The sequence below is a fragment of the Amblyraja radiata genome, chromosome 24 (assembly GCF_010909765.2).
Source record: "Amblyraja radiata isolate CabotCenter1 chromosome 24, sAmbRad1.1.pri, whole genome shotgun sequence".
Lineage (NCBI taxonomy): Eukaryota > Metazoa > Chordata > Chondrichthyes > Rajiformes > Rajidae > Amblyraja > Amblyraja radiata.
The window spans coordinates 32,889,788-32,906,757 of NC_045979.1; the positions used below are offsets into that span (position 1 = coordinate 32,889,788).

The window sequence follows — 16,970 nt, forward strand, 5'->3', positions numbered from 1 at the left end:
CTGTACAACTGCACACAACTTGCCCCGCGGCAAGGAGAGCACACACACACACACGTGTACACGCACACACATGTACACGTAGAGACGCGCAGACACACACACATGTACACGCAGACGTGCAGACAAACACACACACGCACACACGTGTGCATGCAGACACACACACACACATGCAAACCGCAGAGACACACACACAGACGATACACAAAGCGCTGGAGTAACTCAGCACACAGACACACGCACTGACCCACACACACACACACACACATATACTGACGCAGATACACACACAGAGACACGCACGCTGACACACATGCACACACAAACTGAACCAGGCTCACACAAACACACAGACCTAGACACACACACAGATCCGACACACATACACACGTAGACACAAACGCACGCGCACACACACACCCAGACTGGCACAGATCCAGACACAAACAGACTCAGAGACAGAGACACACAGACATGCGCGCGCACACACACACACACACACACACACACACACACACACACACAGTAAACATACCGCTAAGCACCGCGCGCGGTAAACACAGTATTTGAGAGGTCTTTGGGAATAGATCACGTTTTGCCTCGACAGAGCCTTCTTGGGGTCTTGACCCGCATTGACACTCTCATTTCTTCTCTCCACAGATGCTGCCTGACCCGCTGAGTTACTCCAGCTCTTTGTGTGTCTATCTTTACTGTAAAAGTTCAGATTCGTAATGGGGACAGAGACACACACACACACACACGGGTGCACACGCACACACAGACTCAAGCACAGACTCACGCACACAGACTCACAGCCACACACACACAGACACACAGGCAGACACATGGACAGACAGTCACACACAGCCCCACACAGCCACAAACACACACACACAGACACACACACACACACACACACACACACACAGACAGACAGACACACACACACGCAGACACGTTAGTCAGTGAGGACCACGTTGTCACCGTCGCTGCGATACTCCACATCGGAATCCTCCTCTTCCACATACTCGTACATGTCCGCGCTGGAGTCCGTCAGCCGCAGCTCCTTGCCATGCGGCGGTGCCTCGTGCTGCTGCATCTCGTGCTGCAGGCTGCGGGTGTTGAGGATGACGGGCATGCTGGGGTCGGGGCTGCAGAGTGGGAACGTCTCTGCCGCGGCCTGCTGCACTGGCACAGAGCCCATGGCCAGCGAACCCCCATACAGCATGTCCGTGGGGTGCAGGTGGACTTGCTCTTGCTGGCTGCGGAGGGAGAGAGGGAGAGACAATCAATATCACACAGATGACCAGTGAAAGGCCTCGATGCTCCGCCCACGGTCTCCCCGTGAACCGCGTGGGTTTCCTCCGGGTGTTCTGGTTTCCTCCCACATGCCAAAGACGTGCAGGTGTCTAGGTTAATTGGCTTGTGTAGCGTGGATGTGGGGAGGATGCTTCCACTAGTTTAGTTTAGAGATACAGCGCGGAAGCAGGCGGAGTCCGGGCCGACCAGCGATCCCCGCACACTGACACTATCCTACACATGTTGGGGACAGTTCACAAATCATGCCAAGCCAATTAACCTGCAAACCTGTACGTCTTTGGAGTGCGGGAGGAAACTGGGGCACCCGGAGATAGCCCACGCAGGCCACGGGGAGAACGTACAAACTCCGTACAGGCAGCGCCCGTGGTCAGGATCGAACCCGGGTCTCCGGCGCGGTAAGGCAGCGACTCTACCAGTTGTGCCACCGTGGCTGTAGGGGCGACTCACCCGACAGAGTAGCACTGTTGTACCTCCTGGCGCCGGTACTTCATCAGCGCCTTGTACTCGCCCACCCTGAGCCGCTTGCCGTCCACGATGCAGGTGCGCTTGGGCCGCGGCTTGTACTTGTAGTCCGGGTACTTCTCCAGGTGCTGGCGGCTCAGCCGGGCCTGCTCCTCGTAGTACGGCTGCTTCTCCACGTTCGACATCGACTTCCACCGGGACCCTGATGGACAACGGACACAGTCACAAACCGTCAGCACACGCACACAAACGCACGCGCACGCACACACGCAGACACGCACACGCTCACACGCGCACACACACACCCACACTCACATGCGCACGCACGCGCACACACGCAGACGCTCACACACACACCCACACACACACATGTGCACGCACGCACACACACATACACGCACACATACACACACACACATACACGCACGCACATGCACACACGCGCACACACATACACACCCACACACGCGCACACACACACGCCCACACACACACATGCGCACGCACGCACACACACTCACATGCGCACGCACACACACATCCACACACACACGCACGCACACATACACACGCACACACCCACACACACGCACACACATACACACCCACACACGCGCACACACATACCCACACACACACGCACACACAAGCGCACACGCACATGCACGCACGCACACACGCACTGCCTTCAGTGCACGAGCGCGATAAATAGAAACATGGAAAAATAGGGGCAGTGGTACGTATTTTGGCCCTTTGAGCCAGCACCACCATTCATTATGATCATGGCTGATCATCCAAAATCAATACCCCGTTCCTGATTCCCCCCCATATCCCTTTAGCCCCAAGAGCTAAATCTACCTCTGGTGCCTTTACTGTAGGAAGGAACTGCAGATGCCGGTTTACACCGAATGTAGACACAAAAAGCTGGAGTAACTCAGCGGGACGGGAGTTCGAATCAGGGCAAACTCGGGAGAACTCTTGAATGAACTCGTACAGTGGGACAGGGGCTTTAAGTATAGCGGGAGAACTGGGAAGGGGGAGGGGATGAAGAGAGCAAGCAAGGGCTATCTGAAGTTATAGAGACAGAAAATGGAAGTTGGGAGGTGATCTTGCAGTTGGATAAGACGTTGGTGAGGCCACATTTAGATCCCAACGTTTAAGGTGATAGGTCAGGAAAATGCACAGTGCCTTTTGCCCAGAGTTGGCGAATTGAGAGTCAGCGGACATTGGTTTAAGGTGAGGGGGGAAAGATGGAATTAGAAGCATAGAAACATAGAAAATAGGTGCAGGAGGAGGCCAATATGTTTCTATAAGATACCCCCTCATCCTTCTAAACTCCAGTGAATACAAGCCTAGTCTTTTCAATCTTTCCTCATATGACAGTCCCGCCATCCCAGGTATCAATCCCTGAGGAGTAACTATTTTACACCAAAGGGCGGTGGGTGCATGGAACGAGCTGCCGGAGGAGGTAGTTGGGGCAGGGACTATCGCAATGTTTAAGAGGCATTTAGACAGGTACATGGATAGGACAGGTTTGGAGGGATATGGACTTATGCGGAGGCAGGTGGGACCAGTGTAGCTGGGACATGTTGGCCAGTGTGGGCGAGTTGGACCGGGGGGCTTGTGTCCACACTATATCACTCGATGACTATCCTTTCATGAGGTCTTTAAGAAAGAACTGCAAATGCGGGAAAAATCGAAGGTGAACAAAAATGCTGGAGAAACTCAGTGGGTGAGGCAGCATCGGGAACCGAAACGTCACCTATTTCCTTCGCTCCATAAATGCTGCCTCACCCGCTGAGTTTTTCCAGCATTTTTGTCTATCCTTTCATGAAATCTTTGAAACGTTGCGTTTGGTCCTCCCTGTTTGACCTGCCGATTATTTTTTGACATTTTCTGATTTTTATTTCAGATTTTCACCAACCACAAACGCTTTGGACCCCAGCGTTCATAGCCCTGTCCCACTGTACGAGTTCATTCCAAGAGCCCTCCCGAGTTTAAAAAAAAATCAAACTCGTGGTAAGCACGGAGAATGTACGTAGCGGGTACGTCGGAGCTCGGGGGACGTCTCTTAGTGGCTCGTAACGCTACACGGCAGGTACTCGGGAAGACTCGCTAACGGCAGGTAAGCACGGGAAGACTCGTGAAGATTTTTTTCAACGCGTTGAAAAACGTCCACGAGAGCCCCGAGTACCGACGAGCGGCCATTACCGTAAATCTCCGAGTTCGAATCAGGGCAAACTCGGGGAGAACTCTTGGAATGAACTCGTACCGTGGGACAGGGGCTTTCAGAATAACTCCCAGTGCAGGGCAGTATACATTCTCCAGATTATTCCCAACGGAAACGGCCTGGTGTGCAACCAGAATTAACAATGGGTCTCGCTCCCAAACTGGAGTGTGTGTTTCTGGAGATTATATTCTCAATGAAATCCATTGCTTTCTCTCGAAACTACTCCCCAGCTGAAATGAAACGTGTTCAAGTCGACCGATATAGCCAAGGGACTGGTCTGATGGCATTGAACAATGAGAATGCTCAAGGGAGGAAAATTAGGCTCCAGTACCTCGATAACATGACAATACACTAAGCGGAACTGATATCAATCTACTTCAGAACGTTTCATTTCAATCCGGGATCGGAGCTCATAAGGTTATAAGGGATAGGATAGCAGAATTAGGCCGTTCGGCCCATCAGGTCTACTCCGTCATGGCTGATCCATCGCTCCCTCCTAACCCCACTCTGACATTGCGCCCTAATTTAATGCATAGCTTTGGGCCAGACGGTAGGAATAACGCCAAGAAAGGTGACCCACGGATTCACCGAACAGTGGAGCGACACAAGGAACTGCAGGGGTGCAGGTTTACAACAACAACAAAAAACACAAAGTGCTGGAGTAGCTCAGCGGGTCAGGCAGCATCTCTGGAGATCACGGAGAGGTGGCGTTGTGGATTGGGGACCCCTAACATGGCCAAACTGTGATCTCCAGAGATGCTGCCTGACCTGCTGAGTTACATAGAAACATAGAAAATAGGTGCAGGAGTAGGCCATTCGGCCCTTCGAGCCAGCACCGCCATTCAATATGATCACGGCTGATCATCCAACTCAGTATCCTGTACCTGCCTTCTCTCCATACGTCCTGATCCCTTTAGCTACAAGGGCCACATCTAACTCCCTCTTAAATATAGCCAATGAACTGGCCTCAACTACCTTCTGTGGCAGAGAATTCCACAGATTCACCACTCTCTGTGTGAAAAATGTTTTTCTCATCTCGGTCCTAAAAGATTTCCCCTTTATCCTTAAACTGTGACCCCTTGTCCTGGACTTCCCCAACATCGGGAACAATCTTCCTGCATCTAGCCTGTCCAACCCCTTAAGAATTTTGTAAGTTTCTATAAGATCCCCCCTCAATCTTCTAAATTCTAGCGAGTACAAGCGAGTTACTCCAGCACTCTGTGTCCATGTTCTCCAAAGATGCTGCCTGACCCGCTGAGTTAATCCAGCACTCTGTGTCTCTGTTCTCCAGGGATGCTGCCTGACCCGCTGAGTTACTCCAGCACTCTGTGTCTCTGTTCTCCAGAGATGCTGCCTGACCCGCTGAGTTACTCCAGCACTCTGTGTCTATGTTTTCCAGGGATGCTGCCTGACCCGCTGAGTTACTCCAGCACTTTACCACAGAATGGTTTAGTTTAGTTTACAGTGGAAACAGGCCCTTTAGGTCCACGACAGCCAGCTATTCCCGGACTCTACCCAACATACCCGGGACAATTTACAATCTTATACCGAAGCCATTTAGCCTACACACACACCGGCACGTCTGTGGAGTGTGGGAGGAAACCGGAGCACCCGGGGAAAAAAAACCCATGCAGGTCACGGGGAGAACGTGCAAACTCCGCGCAGACAGCGCCCGTAGCCGAGATCGAACCCGGGTCTGCGGGGCAGCAACTCTACCCGCTGCGCCACCGTGCCGCCCCTGGTCTCTGGTGTTTTTTTTTTGCGTTTACGCCGGCTAACTTCACCGCGGGCTGTTGACGTGACCAAACCCAGCCGAGCTCCTCACCCAGTATCTTGCTGATGCTGGAGTTGTGCATGTCAGGGTAGGTCTGCAGGATCTTCCTCCGCTCATCCTTGGCCCAGACCATGAAGGCGTTCATCGGTCGCTTGATGTGCTCGTGATTGGCGCCTCTCGACTCGTAGGCCCTCGTCCCGGGAAGCGCCAAGTTTCCTGAGGTAAAACGACAAAAGCAACAGGGTTGGAATGCGAGGATGTGGTCGTTTCTGTAGTATATTTGTTATGACATTGTCTTGTGGTGGTGGTGGATTTTAGAAACATAGAAAATAGGTGCAGGAGGAGGCCATTCGGCCCTTCGAGCCAGCACCACCATTCATTGTGATCATGGCTGATCGTCCCGTATCAATACCTGCCTTCTCCCCATATCCCTTGACTCCACCAGCCCCTAGAGCTCTATCTAACTCTCTCTTAAATCCATCCAGTGACTTGGCCTCCACTGCCCTCTGTGGCAGGGAATTCCACAAATTCACAACTCTATGGGTGAAAAAGTTTTTTCTCACCTCAGTCTTAAATGGCCTCCCCTTTATTCTAAGACTGCGGCCCCTGGTTCTGGACTCGCCCAACATTGGGAACATTTTTCCTGCATCTAGCTTGTCCAGTCCTTTTATAATTTTATGTTTCTATAAGAGAACCCCTCATCCTTCTAAACTCCAGTGAATACAAGATGTTTTGTTTTGATTTATTTGGTACTGTAGATATAATAAGCGAGTTCGGTATTCCGACTGCGCACGCCCAGGTCATGGGTCACAAGTCTCGGCAACGGTTGTCCTTCATCTCGTTGCTGGCTGTGGGCTGGGGGCCGGTGCCCCGACGGACACCGGTTCGATCCTGGCCGCGGATGAGGCGCGGTTCTGTGTGCGTGCAGCTGCCGAGAGCCGGTCGGATCTCGTGTCCACCCCTGACAAATACAAACTTGAGAAAAGACAAAAAACCGGACCCAAACTATACTCGCTGAATCCACACACTATCCTACACACTAGAGACAATTTAGGAGTAAAACTAGGCCATTCGGCCCATCAAGTCTACTCCAGCATTCAATCATGGCTGATCTATCTCTCCCTCCTAATCCCATTCTCCTGCCTTCTCCCCATAACCCCTGACACCCGTACTAATCAAGAATCTATCTTATCTCTGCTTTAAAAAAATATCCACTGACTTGGCCTCCACAGCCTTCTATGGCAATGACTTCCACAGATTCACCACCCTCTGATTAAAGAAATTCCTCCTCATCCCTTTTCTAAAGGTACGTCCTTTTATTCTGAAGCTGTGGCCTCTGGTCCTAGACTCTCCCACGGGTGTAAACCTTCTGTCCACATTCGCTCTGGCCATGAAGTTTCGACGAGGTTACAGAGGGCATGTTTGCGCCACTCTGTGACAAAGGGATATCCTGCCACGTACCATCAGAGTCGTTGCCGATGAAGTCTTCGTTCCCACTTGCCGCCCTGCCATCCTCGCCTTGCTTTGTGTGCGGTGAATCCGTTACCCTCAGGTCCTGCGAGGAAGTGCAGGGTTAGAGCCAACACGTGCCGCATGGCGCGGCGTTAGAGCTGCCGCCTCACAGCGCCACAGACCCGGCTTCCCGATCCCGACTACCCGGTGCTGTCTGTACGGAGTTTGCGCGTTCTCCCCGTGACCTCGTGGGTTTACTCCGGGAGCTCCGGTTCCCCTCCCACACTCCAAAGACAGGTCTGTAGGTTAATCGGTTTCGGTAAAAATTGTAAATTGTCCCCCAGCGTGTGTAGGATAGGGCAAGGGTTACGGGGTGATCGTGCAAGCGTACGGCACGGACCCGGTGGGCCGAAGGGCCTGTTTCTCTAAACCTAAAGCAGATTTACTCCAGAATTTTGTGTCTATCTTCAATGTAAAACCAACATCTCCTGTTGCTTCTTACACATACCACATCTACACTTGTTCTACCTGCCCGCGTTTGGCCCGTATCCCTGTAAACCCTTCGTATCCATGTACCAAATGCTTTTTAAAAAAAAAAAGGTTTGTTGGTTAATTGGCTTTGGTGAAATTGTAAATTGTCCCCCAGTGCGTGTAGGATAGCGTTAGTGTACGGGGTGAACGACTCGATGGGCCGAAGGGCCAAAGTTTCCGCGCTGTATCTCTGGAGCCTAAAGGTGTGAGTCCGACACAGCCCCTCCGCTGGTCCGCACTGACCTTCTCCTTCCTGCCGTTGCTCAGAGCCGGACTTTCCATCGCCCGGCTCTTCCCGAGAAAGATCTTTGGGCTCTGTGTTGCCTTCCCGACCGGGTCCTGCTCCAGCGAGTAGCCTGCGGGGAACAAAGCAAGTTGGAGCTCACATGAGCCCACAGCTGGTGCCTCACGTTGCAGCATCTTGCACCAAGCTCCATGGAACCTGAAGCCAGATGGGAGGTCAACATCAGCCAAGGGAGGGGGTCATGTCATCATCGTCCGTGGCCCTGATCGCAACCCCTGTGTCTTTGGACAGCAACGCTCAATTGCAGCTGTTCCCCAGTTCCCCATTCCCAACTACTGATCAGGAGAACCATGATGTCACACAGAGAGAGGGAGAGAGGGAGAGAAGGGAGAGAGGGAGAGAGTGGAGAGAGGAGGAGAGAGAGAGAGAGGGAGAGGAGGGGGAGAGGGGAAGAGGGAGGAGAGGAGGGGGGAGAGGGGGAGAGAGGAGCAGAGAGACGGAGAGAGGGAGAGAGGAGAGAGGGGAAGAGGGAGAGAGGGGGAGAGGGGGAGAGGGGGAGAGGGGGAGAGGGGGAGACGGGAGGAGAGAGGCGAGAGGGGGAGGAGGGGAGAGGAGGGAGAGGGGGGAGAGGGGGAGAGGGAGAGAGGGAGAGAGAGGGAGAGAGGAGAGAGGAGAGAGAGGGAGAGAGAGAGAGAGGAGAGAGGGAGAGAGGGGGAGAGAGAGAGAGGGAGAGAGAGAAGGAGAGAGATAGAGGGAGAGAGAGAGGGAGAGGAATAGAGAAAGGGAGAGGGAACGAGAGGGAAGAGAGAGAGGAAGAGAGAGGATGAAAGAGAGAGGGAGAGGGAGAGAGAGAGAGAGGGGGAGAGAGAATTGGATTATTTCTCCTATTGCTGGGGCAGTGAGTGTGGAGACTTCTTTCAAAGAAATAAAGGCTTTAGAGAGTGAAGCAAGGAATCGCTTCCATAGGCTGAGGCCGTAGAACTTCGGAGACAGCAGGAGAATGGGGTTGAGAGGGAAAGATAGATCAGCCATGATTGAATGGTGTAGTGGACTAGATGGGCCGAATGGCCTAATTCTGCTCGCATGACGTATGATCTTATGAGCATAAACTTTGTGAATGTGTAGAATCTTGAGACGTGCAAATGTCACCTCTGTTCCTTGTCTCTTATCGTGCGATGTTCATAAGTTCACACTGTCGGTGATAGGAGCAGAATTCGGCCATTCGGCCCATCAAGTCTACTCCGCCATTGAATCACGGCTGATCTATCTCTCCCTCCTAACCCCATTCTCCTGCCTTCTCCCCATAACCCCTGACACCCGTATTAATCATGAGTCTATCTATCTCAGCCTTACAAATATCCACTGGCTCGGCCTCCACAGCCCTCTGTGGCAAAGAATTCCACAGATTCACCAAAAAAGACCAAAACTGACTAAAGACGAGACGAGGTGGTGATTTGGATCCAGGAGAGCAGAGATATTAAGGGACGAGGAGAAGAGGTGGTTGCTTGGATTCTAACTTTATTTTCACTGTGTCCAAGAGTCTGAGGTTCTGTGCGGAGACTGTGTCATATTTTAGACCAAACGGCCGCGGGGAGAACGTACAAACTCTGTACAGACAAGCGCCCGTAGTCAGGATCGAACCCTGGTCTCTGGCGCTGCGACCACTGGTTTGCCACCGACCACGCACCACGACAGACCTGGTCCTCGACCCGATAACAAACGAACGCCTCCAGCATCAGAACCATCAACCTCCCTGTGACCCAGCTTCATCTAAACCCTTTCCTCCCCACATTCCCGATGGTTCCGACCCTATTGCCCCTTTTCCGCTGCTCCAGTGGGAAGCGATCTGGCTCTGGGGTCACAATGGGGACGCGGCGGGTAGAGCTGCTGCTTCACGGCGCCAGAGACCCGCGGGTTCGATCCTGACCACGGGCGCTGTCTGTGTGGAGCTTGCACGTTAGATAGATCCGAGATCCGAGGATCCCGTGACCTGCGTGGGTTTTCTCCGGGATTCCTCCCGCACTCCAAAGGCCGACAGGTTTGTAGGCTAATTGGCTTGGTATAAGTGTAAATTAAACATAGAAACATTGAAAATAGGTGCAGGAGGAGGCCATTCGGCCCTTCGAGCCAGCACCGCCATTCATTGTGATCATGGCTGATCGTCCCCTATCAATAACCCATCCCTGCCTTCTCCCCATATCCCTTGACTCCACTAGCCCCTAGAGCTCTATCTAACTCTCTCTTAAATCCATCCAGTGATTTGGCCTCCACTGCCCTCTGTGGCAGGGAATTCCACAAATTCACAACTCTCTGGGTGAAAACGTTTTTTCTCACCTCAGTTTTAAACGGCCTCCCCTTTGTTCTAAGAATGATCCCTAGTGAGTGTAGGATAGTGTTAGTGTGCGGGGGATCGCTGGTCGGCACGGACTCGGTGGGCCGAAGGGCCTGTTTCCGTGCTGTATCTCTAAACTAAACTAAACAGACTATATAAGTTAGAATTTATTGATGTCTTAACTGCACTATTACGCTGCTCGGACCTGAGTGCAAATTTCGTTCATGATTTTTATCGAATGACAACAAATAAAATAAATAAATAGAAAAATAACTGGATGAAACAAACAAAACTAAACTGGAGTAAACGTTACTAGGAAGTGCGGGAGATCGGACTGAGGCCCCGACTCGATCCCTAAAGTGGTGCGTTACATCCCAAGTACATCACAAAACTACAAGCCTCCGCACGACCGGACTGGCTTGACACACAAGGCTAAAAGCGTAAAAATGAATGATTACTGACCCAATTGTTTCCTCCAGAAAACTTCTTTACTTATCATTTCTATTAGAGAAAGGCAGTTGAAAAGGAAAGTTAGTATCCTACCGAGCAAGGAGATCCGAGAACTACCTAACCCAATACAGGGGCCACTTCATCGGCCCGGAGCGTCGGTGTAACTCGGGCGGCATCTCCGGAGAACGGGGAAAAGGCCACGTTTCGGGTTCCAGACCTGAAGATGGGTCACGGACCAGAAACGTCACCCGTTCCATTTTCTCCAGAGATGCTGCCTGACCCGCTGAGTTACTCCGGCACTTTGTGTCTCTCTTCGGTGTAAAACCAGCACCTGCAGTTCCTTCCCACACAGGAGACCTTCAGCCAGTCTCTCCACTTCGGTTGGAGGCCCAGAGACGTGGTGTGAGAATTGAGACTCGGGCTAACGAGGACCGTGAGAGGCAGAGCATGTTCTCCCCGTGAACTGCGTGGGTTTTCTCTGGGGGCCCTGGTTTTCCTCCCACATACCAAAGACGTACAGGTTTGTAGGATCATTGGCTTTGGTAAAGATTGTAAGTGTGTGTAGTGCACAGGGATCGCTGCTAGTGTACGGGGAGCACTAGTCGGTGTGGAGTCAGTGGGCCGAAGGGCCTGTTCCTACTCTGTATCTCTAAACTAAACTAAACACTACTGTAGATGAGTCACTCTGGTGCAGGTGACAGATTGGATTGAAAGACCTCCGAGATCTTTGCCTTCCTCCCACACTCCAAAGGCGTACAGGTTTGCAGTTTAATCGGCTTAGTTGTCAGTTCGAATGTAAATTGCCCCTGGTGTGTGTTAGTGCGCGGGGATCGCTAGTCGGCGTGGACTCGGTGGGCCGAAGGGCCTGTTTCCACGCTGTATTTCTAAACTAAACTGCACACAACCTGCGGTGCTGGCTCGAAGGGCCGAATGGCCTCCTCCTGCACCTATTTTCTATGTTTCTACAACCGTAAACAGATCTGGAGTAACTCAGCGGGACGGGCAGCATCTCTGGACAGAAGGAATGGGTGATGTCTCGGGTCGAGACCCTTCTTCAGACACGACCCGAAACGTCACCTATTCCTTCTCTCCAGAGATGCTGCCCGTCCCCGCTGAGTTACTCCAGCTTTTTGTGTCTATCTTCGGTGTAAACCAGCATCTGCAGTTCCTTCCTAAACACACGCAACTTAGACGAGTCGATCTGTTCGACCTCCGCCCCCACTGTAGAACCACGGAGCCCGGCGTACGTTACCTCGGGTTAACAACGCCGCTGCCGTGCTGGACTGTAACTCTGCGGCGGTGGCCGGCGAGGGGCCTCTCCTGTGTTTAGCCTGTGGTGGCGACGGTGACTTGGAAATGTCGCCCTTGGTCTTGGCCGTCAGGTTCAATGGCTGCGACGCCTCCTCCTGGCGGAGCGGGGGATTGAAGAGGAACAGTCAGCCATTTCACCCGTGGCAGAGACCACCCCTCCCCCCACCACTGCTCCTGGACTATGGACTCCTCCCAGCCCCTTCCATGCAACTTGCCCATTTATGTTCACCCCTGATCTGTCCGTTAAGTCAAACTCGTGACTCCAAAGGGCCTGTCCCACTTGCGTGTCATTTGCGTGTCATTTGCGCGTCACGATGCACGCATGTTGCACGCATGACGTGCGGTTGCGCGCGGCGCCCCAGGATTTTGGGATGTACAAAATCTTCGCTCGCCACCTGCGTGACACGCAAATGACACACAAGTGGGACAGGCCCTTAAAGAGTCCGAGAGGCAAACAGCAGGAAAACAGGCCCTTCAGCCCAACTTGGGTACTTTATCTATACTCATTTTACAGCAACCGAACACTACTAACCTTCACTCCTGAGCTAATAAATTCTGATGAACAGCCTGCCGCACCGACCAACATGCCCCATCTGCACTAGTCCCACCTGCCCCCCGCGTTTGGCCCATATCCCTCCACACCTGTCCTATCCATGTACCTGTCTAGCAGTTTCTCAAAGCCTCATCTACATCCTCCGGCAGCTCGTTCCGTGCACTCACCACCCTTTGCTGAAAAGAATCGCCCCTCATATCCCAATGAAATCTCTCCCCCCCCCCCCCCCCCCCCCCCCCCCCCCCACAAACCCAGCTCCTCTGGTTCTCAGTTCCCTTACTCTGGGCAAGAGACCTCGTGCGTCTACAAATCCTCACAATGGAGGGCGAGCTGCTCACAACCCTGACATGGCCCCCACTGTTGCCAGTGGACTGACTGACCTGGGAGTGGGCAGGGCTGGGGCCCGACGTTCTCCTGGCTCCTGTGGGAGTTGGCAACAACTGGAGGGTGTATTCACCTGTGTAGAGGGGGGGGGGGGTTTGGAGCAAAGAGGGGAAAGACTCCAGTTAACAAAACACGTGTAAATAACCATGTGGTGGCGATCCCAGACAATCGTTGCTCGATCAACAAAGCCGCCCAGCATGGAAGCAGAAGCTGCGGCCCAAAGGAATCCTGAGGAAGGGTCTCGACCCGAAACGTCACCCATTCCTTCTCTCCAGTGATCTCTTCAAACCAACATCTCTTCAAACCAACATCCAAGGGCATGTGTAGGAAGGAACTGCAGATGCTGGTTTACACCGAAGAAAGACACAAAACGCTGGAGTAACTCAGCGGGTCAGGCAGCATCTCTGGACAGATGCAATGGGTGGCGTTTCATTGAAACTTACCAAAGAGTGAAAGGCCTGGATAGAGTGGATGTGGAGAGGATGTTTCCACGTGTGGGAGAGTCTAGGACCAGAGGGCACAGCCTCAGAATTAAAGGACGTACCTTTCGAAAGGAGATGAGGAGGAATTTCTTCAGTCAGAGGGTGGTGAATCTGTGGGATTCATTGCCACAGACGGCTGCGGAGGCCAAGTCAGTGGGTATTTTTAAGGTGGAGATTGGAGTGAAGGAGGCTCTCGACATGAAACATCACCCGTTGCTGCTCTCCAGAGATGCTGCCTATCGATGTCTATCGAGGTTTACATACCTGGTTTACAGGAAAGTCCTGGCTGTATTGAAAGGCCCAGCTGAGGGTCCCCACCGACTGGGAGAGGCTGTGGGCTGTGCGGAAAGGCTGGGATCATCACAAAGGGCATGTTAACTTGCTGAAAGACAAGATATTCCAGGTTTAATTAAGCTGCAATTATATCATCGCTGACAGTCATCGAGTGATACAGCGTGGAAACAGGCCCATCGGCCCAACTTGTCCCAGCTACACAAGTCCCACCTGCCTGCGTTTGGTCCCTATCCCTCTGTCCTATCCACGTCCCTGTCTAACTGTTTCTTACACGTTGGGATAGTCCCAGCCTCAACTACCTCCTCTGGCAGCTTGTTCCATACACCCACCACCCTTTGTGTGAACAAGTTACCCCTCAGATTCCTATTAAATCTTTTCCCCTTCACCTTGAACCTATGTCCTCTGGTCCTCGATTCACCCTACGCTGGGCAAGAGACTCTGTGCATCTACCCAATCTATTCCCCTCATGATTTTGTACACCTCTATAAGATCACCCCTCATCCTCCTGCGCTCCAGGGAATAGTCCCAGCCTACTCAACCTCTCCCTGTAGCTCAGGCCCCTCGAGTCCCGGCAACATCCTCGTAGATCTTCTCTGTACCCTTTCCAGCTTTGACAACAGTCGTACAATTATCAGCAGGGATAAAATACCACAGGAGATTCCTGCCGAGAGTTCTACGTTGCAAACGCCCGCAATCATTGTGATCATCTGGGTGCGACCAAGTGTTATATCATAATTAATCATAACCTTAGTCCAAATTTGTACCACCTCTCACAGACACACACCCTGCTGTGAACATAGCAATTAATTCCATCCCTCGAGCGCGGGCAATGCCAGATCATTTATGTTTACGCATGATCCCGCCCTTTAAGTCAAACTCCTGACTCCAAAGAGACATCGAGTCAAACAGCAGGAAAACTGGCCCTTCGGCCCAACTTGCCCGCACCGACCAACGTGCCCCATCTACACTAGTCCCAACTTGCCCACACCGACCAACGTGCCCCATCTACACTAGTCCCAACTTGCCCACACCGACCAACGTGCCCCATCTACACTAGTCCCAACTTGCCCACACCGACCAATGTGCCCCATCTACACTAGTCCCAACTTGCCCACACCGACCAACGTGCCCCATCTACACTAGTCCCAACTTGCCCACACCGACCAACGTGCCCCATCTACACTAGTCCCAACTTGCCCACACCGACCAACGTGCCCCATCTACACTGGTCCCAACTTGCCCACACCGACCAACGTGCCCCATCTACACTAGTCCCACCTGCCCGCGTTTGGCCCATATCCCTCCAAACCTGTCAATAGACAATAGGGTGCAGGAGGAGTAGGCCATTCAGCCCTTCGAGCCATCACCGCCATTCAATGTGATCATGGCTAATCATCCCCAATCAGTACCCCTTCTCCCCATATCCCCTGACTCCGCTATCTTTAAGAGCCCTATCTAGCTCTCTCTTGAAAGTATCCAGAGATGTCCTATCCATGTACCTGTCTGTGTGGCCCTTAGCCTGTTATGATAGTCCCTGCCTCAACTACTTCCTCCGGCAGCTTGTTCCATACAACCCACCACCATTTGTGTAAAAAGAAACATTTCCCTCAGGTTCCTAATAAATCTTACCCCCCCCTCACATTAAGCCGATGTCCTCTGCTCCTGGATTTGGGACAGTCACGCAGTCACGGTGTGGTGACTCTCAGTCTGAAGAAGGGTCTCGACTCGAAACATCACCCATTCCTTCTCTCCAGAGATGCTGCCTGTCCCGCTGAGTTACTCCAGCATTTTGTGTGTCTATCTTCGGTTTGAACCAGCATCTGCAGTGCCCTCCTACACACTCCCCTCCATTGGCTCCATCTACACCTCACGCTGCCTCGGCAAGGCCAGCAGCATCATCAAAGAAGAGCCGCACCCCGGCCACTCCCTCTTCTCCCCTCTCCCATCGGGCAAGAAGTACAGAAGTGTGAAAACGCACAAACCTCCAGATTCAGGGAGAGTTTCCTCCCAGCTGGTTGTCAGGCAACTGAACCAACCTACCACAACCAGGGAGCGGTCCTGAACTACTATCTACCTCATTGGTGACCCTCGGACTATCCTTGATCAAACTTTGAAACGTCACCAATTCCTTCGCTCCATAGATGCTGCCTCACCCGCTGAGTTCCTCCAGCATTTTTATCTGCCTCCAGATTCAGGGACAGTTTCTTCCCAGATGGTTATCAGGCAACTGAACCATCCTACCCCGACCAGAGAGCTGATATATACCATCTACCTCATTACTGGCTTGCCCTTCCATGCAATGTTCCTCCCTCACCCTGTATCCTTACACCGCAAATGGCTCGATTGTAATCGCGTATTGTCTTTCCGCTGGGCTGGTTAGCGCGCGCAAAAAGCCGCTCGGTACACGCGGCGATCGACAAATGTGACAAACGCTGGGCCTCGTACCTGAATCTGCTGCTGCAGGAGATTGATTTTGTGTTGCTGTTGAATGAGTTGCTGCTGTTGTCTGGCTATCTGCCGGCAGAACAGAACACCTGCGTTAATTGCCAGCCGCAAAACAGTGCGCGGGACGAGTCCACGAGTTCCAGGAGCAGAGGTACAGTGAAAAGCTTGGTTCCACGAGCAGTGGCTCTACTCAATAACAACTCCTTTTGTTCTGGCATTTCATTTCATTCACACGTTTAAACGATAATGTTTTATTATTAATGTTTATAGTTTTATGTGTCATTCTTAATGTGTCACTATGTGTCATGATGTCACTTGCGGGCGGAGCACCAAGGCAAATTCCTTGTGAATATACTTGGCCAATAAACGTATTCATTCATTCATTCATTCATAATTCTACACATAAATACATTCAAGTACAATAGACAGAGCAAAGGGGAAGATATATAGTTCATAAGATTATAAGCAATAGGAGTAGAATTAGGCCGTTTGGCCCATCAAGTCTTCTCCACCGTTCAGTCATGGCTGATCTATTTCTCCCTCCTAACCCCATTCTCTTGCCTTCTCCCCCATAACCCCTGACACCCGCACCATCCCAAATAAGGGACAAAAGGTCAAAATACGGGACAAATTCCCGACAGCAATTCGTTGACCGACTCGGCCGTGGCTGGGTGAATGATGAGTTGGCCCCGGGTGCTGGACTGTT

The 16,970-nt window shown here is 52.2% G+C and overlaps 1 protein-coding gene across 1 annotated transcript in view; it reads right to left on the reverse strand.

Annotated features, from left to right (window-relative positions):
- Positions 1-838: 838 nt before the first annotated feature.
- The window catches only part of sox13 (SRY-box transcription factor 13), a 116,713-nt gene continuing 100,581 nt past the window's right edge, over positions 839-16,970 (reverse strand). The window contains exons 6-15 of the mRNA XM_033042867.1: positions 16,265-16,333; positions 13,790-13,907; positions 13,040-13,116; positions 12,048-12,201; positions 10,808-10,846; positions 8,013-8,125; positions 7,248-7,341; positions 5,838-6,002; positions 1,768-1,984; positions 839-1,262 (exon numbers count right to left, since the gene is read on the reverse strand). Of these exons, the coding sequence (XP_032898758.1) occupies positions 959-1,262; positions 1,768-1,984; positions 5,838-6,002; positions 7,248-7,341; positions 8,013-8,125; positions 10,808-10,846; positions 12,048-12,201; positions 13,040-13,116; positions 13,790-13,907; positions 16,265-16,333 (1,350 nt within the window). The 3' untranslated portion in view covers positions 839-958. The remainder of the gene's footprint in view (positions 1,263-1,767; positions 1,985-5,837; positions 6,003-7,247; positions 7,342-8,012; positions 8,126-10,807; positions 10,847-12,047; positions 12,202-13,039; positions 13,117-13,789; positions 13,908-16,264; positions 16,334-16,970) is intronic.